The sequence below is a fragment of the Otolemur garnettii genome, unplaced genomic scaffold (assembly GCF_000181295.1).
Source record: "Otolemur garnettii isolate 467f Iridium unplaced genomic scaffold, OtoGar3 scaffold00101, whole genome shotgun sequence".
NCBI classification, from domain to species: domain Eukaryota; kingdom Metazoa; phylum Chordata; class Mammalia; order Primates; family Galagidae; genus Otolemur; species Otolemur garnettii.
The window spans coordinates 2,362,909-2,372,061 of record NW_003852496.1 but is presented as its reverse complement, the minus strand read 5'-3'; the positions used below and the strand labels follow the sequence as shown (position 1 = coordinate 2,372,061).

The window sequence follows — 9,153 nt, the reverse complement described above, 5'->3', positions numbered from 1 at the left end:
AGTGTGTGTGATGAGGTTACCTGACTAGGGTATTTGACTAGTGTATCTGACTAGGTATCTGACTCGGGTACCTGACTAGGTATCTGACTAGGGTATCTCACTAGGGTACCTGACTAGTGTATCTGATGAGGTATCTGACTAGGGCAGTGGTACTCAACTTTCCTAAGGCCGCAAAGTATTTTCATTGTTACAAAGGGGTCGCAACCCACAGGCTGAGAACCACTGGACTAGGGTATTTGATTAGCACATCTGATGAGGGTACGTGACTAGTGTACTTGACTAACGTATCTGACCAGCATACCTTCCTGGTGTATGTGAACACCACACAGCGTGAGCCAGGGCACAAAGAGCAAGTGGGAACCCAGAATTTAACCGTGCTCTGCACTCCTGCATCCCTTTGTTATTTTCTTTCTAGACCTTTTTACCACCTCAAAGTGTTTACTGGTCACTGTCAACCTCTACTGTGAGGACAGGAACACTGTCCATCTTGTAATCCCAGTGCCTGTACGAACGCAGGCACTCAGTAAACATGTGAATATATGAATGAATGATGACTTTCACAGGTCAGGGGTTCAGAAGGCCTATGTGCTCTAAGACCCACTAGGGAGAACATGTTGATTCAACATGTACCTCAGAGGGCTGGTGTTCCTCAGAAGCCCAACTGCGCATCCCAGAAGCTGACTAAGCTTGCAGGGCAGGAGCACTGAGTTCGTCTCACACACAGAGACGGCAGGAATCTGGCTGGCCACAATAGTGACAATCCTGCCTAGGAGACCAGATTTAACTTCTTTTTAATATGCCCTGACCACCCAGTAACTTCTTTGTATAGAACCATGTCCAGGAAGCGGAGTAGTAACTGTGACATACCCAGGAAATTTCTGGAGACAGCCAAGTATAGCCAGGGGAAGATAAGACACAAGATATTCCTCTGCCTTAAACCTGGACAAGCACACCTGTGACACACCTGACTCAGCCCTTCCACCTCCACAGGCTCTGGGTGGCTCCTGACAGGGATCAGGGGACTATCCCCTGTGCCTAAAAGGAGTAATGGAGGCCCAGAGAAAAAAGTACACCTAAGCTCCAGATTTATTATTTTGGCTGGAAGAGCTGAAAAATCAATAATAAAACCAATAAACACGCAGTAGGAGACAAATAGTGACTTCAGAAACTTACATGCAATCCCTCATTTCATGTTCATTTGGCTCCTGGTGTAGCACTGCAAAAATTCCTACTTCTCAGGAAAGGAGACCCAGGTGCAGGGAAGTCTCACTGTCTGTCCCAGTTTTCACACTAGCAGTGGTGAGGATAAAAGTACAGCCCAGTCTGCCACATGGCTGAGACCCTGGCCAACCAAGATAATCTGAAAATCTCTTCTGGGTGATCTGGGGCCTACTCAAAGCAAGCAGGCTTCCCTGGAATAAGCCCAGATTGTCACCCGTGAGCCACACTAGGCACATTACCTTCTTGCAAGAGTTTACGCTTATGTATGAAGCCATATGCCATGATGGCTCTTTCAAAATCACTCCTTTAGGTCAACACTGTGTGCCCTTTGAATGAATGAATGAATTGACATCAAATGGCTGCCCAAGGCAGACAGATGTCACATGACATGGAGAGCATTCCAGCCTAGTCTGTGTGATTCCCAAGTTCAGCCTTACCACCAGAAGGAAAGTCTCCCACCAAGGAGACTCCAGCTTTCGAGGGAACATATCTCTCCCCACCCTAGGTAGGGATCCAGCGGAACAACAATGACTCAGAGGCCAGTCAGACCTGGGTTCAAACTCTGACTTTATCACCTTGTGACCTTGGGCAAGTCACTTCACATCTCTTGGGCTGGTTTCCAGAGTGGCTGCCTGTAGGGAGGGGATCTGGTGGCCTGGGTTTAAGAGTAGGAAGAAAAGTTGCTTTCAGTAAGCAACTTTTATCTTATTTGAATTTTTTTACCATGTGTATTATACTACTTTCCCCAAATATTTATATATAATTTTATGAGGACATAAATGATTGATTTAATTGGACGGAAAAAAAGTACTTAGCAAAAATTACTGCCTCCTCCTCAGAGTTATTGTAAGGATTGAAAATAATGCATGCGGCTCATAAGGGCACACAGTAGGTGCTCAATCAATAGTGAGGGTGGTAAAAGGAGGTGGGAGCAAGAGGCAGGCTTGTCCTCAGCCTACAGCCAGGCCCCAACCTATAGCCACAGGGGCTGAGAGCAAGGGGTTTGGCCCCAGTAGGCACCCATCCCCTTACTCCCTCATAGGAGCCTCAGGAACCCTCTCTTGCCCACTAAAGCCCAGGCTCACAAGACCCTTTGGCACAAATCCAGCTCCTGGTTGGAGGAAGCATTTGCTCAGGGCTGTCTGCACTAGATTTACATCAGACTCTGTGGACTGCAAGTCGACGCTTTTGTGCCTCTACTTCCAACCTCCCCAGATTAAGCAGGAAAAGACTGGTGGCCCCAGGGATATACCACATTAGTGGCAGGACCTGGGTCAATGTGCTTTGTAGGCATTCCCATTGCTCTCATGAGTGTGGGCATTTTGGCAGCATTTTTCCTGCTTCTCACAGAAGCCCCTCCCAGTTCTTAAAGGCAGTGACTGCACCACCACTGATGGAATGAGTGGGAGCAGGAGGTCAGGAGCCACGCCAAATGGGACTCTATTTTTTGGTAGACATTTTACTATGGAATAAATATATGCCATAATACTGCTAATAAATCAAGCAAGACAAATGAGTAACACATAGTTTATCACCTTCACCTTCAATCAGCATCTTGGGGCTGGACTAAGGCTGACAGAGCCTGTGGCCTTATCGGAGCTCAGGAAGCTGAGTCTGAGGTCTGGAGAAGGGTAGGGAAGAGGGACAGAACTGCACCCAGGAGGAATCTCCAAAACGAGGGAGGGGAAGGGTATCCAGAGCAAAGTCCCAGTCCCATGAATCTGAAAAAAGGGAGCGAAGCTGGGAGGGGAAGCTGGGTGAGCAAAATCCAACCTCGTGTGACACCCTAAACGCCTTCCCCTGAGCACCTACTCTGTGGGCCAGACACTGCACTGGTGCTTGCACTAAGCCTGGAAGGTGACTGTCACTGGGGCCTGTGGAGCACTGTGGTGCTTGCTGAAAGCCTCAAGACAGACCTCAGCTAAGAGTCTGAGATCCCCGTATTCTCTTGACCCCTGCCAGTGGGGTCACCAGCATTCTGTGCTCTGAAGCAGCTGAAGCCCAGTTAAATCCCAGGATAGCCACAGGGACAGCAAGGTTTAGGTATCTGCCCACCCCTTATTCGAGGCCCTAATAGCATGAATTGCTACTCACAGCTAAATGGACAGCTGGTAGGGGTGAGTACCCAATGGGAGCAGGCGATTCTAGGATTCCAGGACTTGAGGATGTACTACCATGTTCTGTCCACCTTGATGATGGGTCTGACTGGTCTATATGCCTAAGAGCTACGGCCAGTGACAATGAACTTCAGGCATCCTATGTGTAGCTGGATCCCCACGGTGTCACTTTCTTGTGCTTTCCCACCTCTTACTCTCTGGCACCCCTGTCACCATTCTCCCTTCCCTCTCAGCCCACAGGTAAGGACAGGCCTGGCCTATCCTGTCCTGATGGGCAGTGTTTCCCTTTGGGCATAAGCAGCTTGGGGTGGACATGGCAACAAGTCAGCCTGATGGAGGCGCAGTGAAGGGCAAGAGAGTAGTGCCTGGTCAGGGAGGACAAGGCCAAATGCTGCCGTATGCCACTGGCCACAGAAGCCAGCTTTCTTGGAACTAAGGGGCCACCTCTACCACATAAGTGAGTAGGATCAGGGCAGCTGAGGTGGGGTGTAGTGGCATCCCCCCAGCCTGGGTACAGGCCCCAGCTCTGTGACCGGGTGGCATTGAGAACTTAGGCTACTCAACCACTCTGGGCCTCTAAAAACTAGAGGTTGGGACTAGAAGGTCTCCATGGGCCTTTCTGGCTCTCATGACAGATGCCAAACTGTGCTGAGCCTGGCACCTGAGAAGGGAGAGGGCAGGCTGGTGGGGTCATGCTCACCCGCTCCACAAGGCCGTGCTTGTGCTTCAGCTTGTATACCTTCAGAGTGGGCAGGACGCTCTCGGCATAGTTCTTATCCTCCAGCCCGTGGAGCAGGGTGCCATGGAAGGCCAGCCGGCATGTGTTGGCATGGATGTCTGCATCCAGCCTGGAGCCAATCACCAGGCACAGTCGCGGGCAAGTGACAGGCTTCTCAAACTCCACCAGGGCCCACTGCTGCCGAGGGCAATAGCCCTCTGTGGCCTGGCCCACCTTCTTGTCACCCGTGGCACTGTCTGTGACAGCTGGTGCCAAATCCTTGCACAGGTACTGCTCCTGGAAGAGGTACTCTCTAGAGAAGTCAAAGGAGTCCAGCACAGGCTCGTGATCAAAGCTGTCGGGGGCAGGGCTGAAGAACATCAGCCGGCCCATGACTGTCTCGTGGCCCACTGTGATGTGGAACTTGGCCTTGGTCTGCAGGGGACCCCGGAAATATGTAATCTTTTCCACAGAGATAAGGGCTGCATGGACAGTGTGCAAGGACTCAGGGGAACACACTAGTCCACGCTCCAGCAGCTTGGGGTCAAACTGGGTGACACAGATGCCCAGCCGGTCTCCCTGCAGGGCTGTGGTGACGGGCATATGGAACATCTGCATGGACTTCACCTTCTTCACCACCTGAGGGGGAAAGAGAAAGAGTGAAGCCAGTGAGCCTTGAGGCTGGGGGATGGGGAAGAATGAGACCCAGCTACAGAAACCCCTGTCCTGCTGCTCACTAAAACTCACCTGGCAACTGGCTCAGCACCAGCCAAGAGGAGATCTAGGGCCTAGCTAGATTCTCCTTGGATAGAGCAGGTGCCATCCTGAAAACACAAGGCCCTGGGCTACCAGGCAAGGCAGGGCCAGCCTTACTCTCTAAGCCTTGCCTCTCTTTTATTTATTTAATTTTTAGAGACAGAGTCTCACTTTATCGCCCTTGGTAGAGTGTCGTGGCATCACAGCTCATGTCAACCTCCAACTCCTGGGTTTAGGCGATTCTCTTATCTCAGCCTCCCAACAATTCCCAGCTATTTTTTGTTTGCAGTTTGGTCAGGGCCAGGTTTGAATCCACCTCCCTTGGTACAAGGGGCCGGTGCCCTGCCCACTGAGCACAGGCACCGCTCCCTTGCCTCTTTTTTAGAAGCAGCAATGTGGTCATAGCAGCCAAACCTTGGACCACCTTATACCCTTTGACTCCATTCCACCCAGGCTCCTCCCTTTTCATCAGCCATTCTGTTCATTTCTAGCCCTTGGTGTAGGCTTCTCTGGCCCCTCCCAGGCCCTGAGAATGGACTTCCCAGTTCCTCAGCCTGCCAAGCTATGCCCATTGGCCCTCAAGCCCAGGTCAAACACTGCTGCAGCCTGCCCAAATCCAGTGTGCAGGACCTGCCCTTGTCTTCTTGGTGGAGCCCAAGCCCCTCCTAATCACACACAGTCTGCTGTACTGCACTGCTTGCCAGCTGGCCTGGAAGTAATGCAGGGCAGGGTCTCTCTTCATTCATTGGACATATATTCCCAGAGTGCCTCTTGTATGTCAGGCACCGTTCTAGGGGAAGGAATAGCTTAAGCTCTGTCTGCAAAGAGCTTAATATCTAGAAAAAACAAAATTACATATATGGAAAAGTTACATGTAATATTCCATATTGGTATTAATTCAATTTATATTCATATAAATAAAATCAATATATAAAATTGTAGGTGTGCAAATATGTGTAATTTAACTCCGTAGTAGATATGGTGGGGTGATATGACAGAGAAGGCCTGGGGTGGGTGAGGGTCTGGTTTCTCAGATGGGTAGTTTTGGATGGTCTCTCACAGAGGCAAAGTCTGAGCTGAGAGCCAGTTGTGTGACCCACAGAAAGAACATTCTAAATGGGAGAACCAGTAAGTACATGGCCTGAGTAGGAAGAAGCCCAGAAAATCTGGGAAACAAAGAGACAGGAGGGCAGGGGAGGGAGGGAGCAGCAAAGGTGGGAGGTCAAGGCTTGGCCCCACAGAATCCTGCAAGGCCCGGAAGTCACTGGAGGAGTTTAGGTAAAGGAGTAACCTGACCTTATCTCTGTTTCTAAGAGATCACACTGACTGCTATACCCGGCAGATTTCTGCATCCACAGTTTGTAAATGAGGAACAGACATAGAAAAAGGTCTCTGAGAAACACCATGAAATGAATGAACATTCCTACTATGACCCACTGTTTCTGAGATGTGTTCTGTGTTCACAGATTTCTGTTTAATGAAGTAGAGAAATATATGACATTTCAGAAAATCTGTCATCCAAAATTGTTAAACTAAAGAGAATTTTGACACTTAGGTTGTAAGCGCCCCATTTACCAAGTCTGGGCGTGCAGGACACTCTCTCCAAGGATAAAGGGAGAGTGCTGTGCTAATGGCCCCTGAGCCCAAGACCATTCCTGGAGAGCCATAATACTCAAGTGTTTGTTTAAAGATCATTAACTACCTAACCAAGAGGTCAGGGGTCAGAGAAAGTGAGAAGCACAGTGTCAAATGCCACAGCCAAGATCAATCAAAAAGAAACATAAAACATCTCTGAAATGGTCTGTAAAGGCAATGGGAAAATAAGACTTTCAGGAATGTAACTTAGGGTAACTGGAGAATATTATCTCACACCAAGCATCATCTGCCAGGGAGGGAGGGCTGAGTCTCAGATCTTTCCTGCCCGATGCCTACAGTAGCTCACAAACCCCTCTTGCCTGTCCCCTCTCCAGTGAAGCTAAGATGCCTATCTGATTATACAATTTTTTGTCACCAACTTTCATGGGCTCTGATCTTCTACTGCATGAATTTCAAACCTTTGGTTGTAGCTGCTGTGAGTCAGGGAAGATCCTTTGGCCAACGGAAATTCCATGGAGACTCCCCGCTGATGGATGGGGACCTCCTGGCAACCCCTCCGCTGCCTGCCAGGTACTATGCTGAAAAGACTAGCTACAGGTCTAGCTCACTGGGAAGCCTCCCACCACACGACCAATACCACAGCTCTTCCTCCCCACACTCTCATCAGCCCTTTCAGCCACCACCAATGAATACTTGAGTGACTCCTTGCACACACTGTGCTTCTGAATGTCTGTGTGCTGTGCCCATGAGGCTCCTCCTCCCTGGGATTCATTCCACAGCTTCATCCCTAAGCCCAGATCCTGCAGCACCTCTTGGAAGTGTTCTCTGAATGCTCCAGACAGAGATGGCTGCTTTTTTTTTTTTTTTTTTTTTAGACAGAGCCTCAAGCTGTCCCCCTGGGTAGAGTGCCGTGGCATTACAGCTCACAGCAACCTCCAACTCCTGGGCTCAAGCGAGTCTCCTGCCTCCGCCTCCCAAGTAGCTGGAACTACAGGCACCCGCCACAACGCCCGGCTATTTTTTGGTTGCAGCCGGCATTGTTGTTTGGCAGGTCCGGGCTGGGGATTCGAACCCGCCACCTTAGGTGTACGTGGCTGGCGCCTTAGCCGGTTGAGCTATAGGTGCCGAGCCATGGCTGCTTTGAAGCTGACTTCCTACATGGTCATCACTGCACTATGGGCAGTCCCTGCCTCTGTGTACTGACAGACTTAAACTACAACGTAAGGAATGCCTAGGAGTCTGGCACCCCGCTGAGAAGTAGAGCATTACCAGTCACTTGGGTCTAGCTGTGTGCTCCTTCCCATCTAAGGCTGTCTGCCCGGGCCGGAGACAGCTGCTCCTGGAATTTGCACACAGCACTCCCTTTCTCTTTACACACACATGTGGCTGTACAGAGGTTTGGCAGATAATCTTACCAACCACAGTACACATGCCACTCAATAATCCATGTTGTTGTATTAAGTCTTTGCACTGTATGAAAGGAGCATCACGTTGGCTATGGAACTAACAATCCACACACTCAGTGCATGCACCTGCAGCTCGCCTGTTGCCAATGCCATCTATTAATTAAATCACTCACATTTAGCACAGTCCAGGTTCCTATTAACATGCGCTGGGGCATTTCTAGTTCTTTGCTAAAAAACGCTGTAATGAATTTCTTATAAGAATCCTACCAGCTCAGCAAGGGGTTCTCGAGGGAGTCACCCCTGCAGTAGAACTGCTGGGTTGCAGGGTGGGTGAGTATTCAAGTTGGCTAGATACATAAACCCCATCAACAAGGCCTCAGATACACCCACTGATACTTTCCCAACATCTGGTACTGTCAGATCTCTTAATTTCTCCCTACAAATTTGTATCTCTTCCCTGCTCAATTCTAAGACAGGGACTATCTGCTGCTGCACTCTCAGTGCCCAGCATAGACCCAGATACACACCCAGCCCCCATGAAGATGACAACTGCATCACATTCTGGAAGACAGAAGTCCCTTGTGGCAAAGCACCAAGCTGAGGTTCCAGACTTGCTAGGGCTTGAGTGAGATCCTGGTGTTTAGAAGCCTTCCTGTGAGAAAGGGTGGCAGGGGGGCCTCGTGCCACCCTGACGCCCCTGCCAGGCCTCCCTCCCCATCGCATACATGCCAAGCAGGCTTTATTCAAAGCATGTTCTCTTTTCAACAGGGCTCATGTTCTTAGACCTGAAGTAACAAAGAATGCCTTATGAGGGTACTGTGAAGAGCAGAAAGACAAATAACTGTGCAAATAAAGATTTTAAGGGCCTAGGTAAGAAACTGTGAAGAAGATAAAGACAGGGACAGGGCAGTGTGGCACCACCGTGGGGTCTCATAGGGCCACAAGAGAAGTGTCACCACACAGGCTGAGAGCCTATACTCTTCGAGGGTCATGTTCCAGAATAGAAGATCCTCCTTAGAACACCCAAAAATAAAGAAAAGCAGATAATCTTACCAACCTAAGGGAGAAAAAAAAACTTTCAGGCATTACTTTCTAGCGGAGTCTGAGAGACTCTAACCAGCTATTTGACAACTCCCTCCCATTTACTAACGTCCAGGCTGAGTGGCTGAGACGGTGGACGTGCATCCACTCAACACACACACGTTCACACTAACGTCCAGGCTGAGTGGCTGAGACGGTGCACATGCATCCACTCGACACACACACATTCACACTAACGTCCAGGCTGAGTGGCTGAGACGGTGGACGTGCATCCACTCGACACACACACGTTCACACT

At 49.8% G+C, this 9,153-nt stretch overlaps 1 protein-coding gene across 1 annotated transcript in view; it reads right to left on the bottom strand.

Moving 5' to 3' along the window:
- Window positions 1-9,153, bottom strand: part of EEFSEC (eukaryotic elongation factor, selenocysteine-tRNA specific) — a 280,597-nt gene that overhangs the window by 62,641 nt on the left and 208,803 nt on the right. The window contains exon 5 of the mRNA XM_023516956.1: window positions 4,039-4,695. Within this exon, the coding sequence (XP_023372724.1) occupies window positions 4,039-4,695 (657 nt within the window). The remainder of the gene's footprint in view (window positions 1-4,038; window positions 4,696-9,153) is intronic.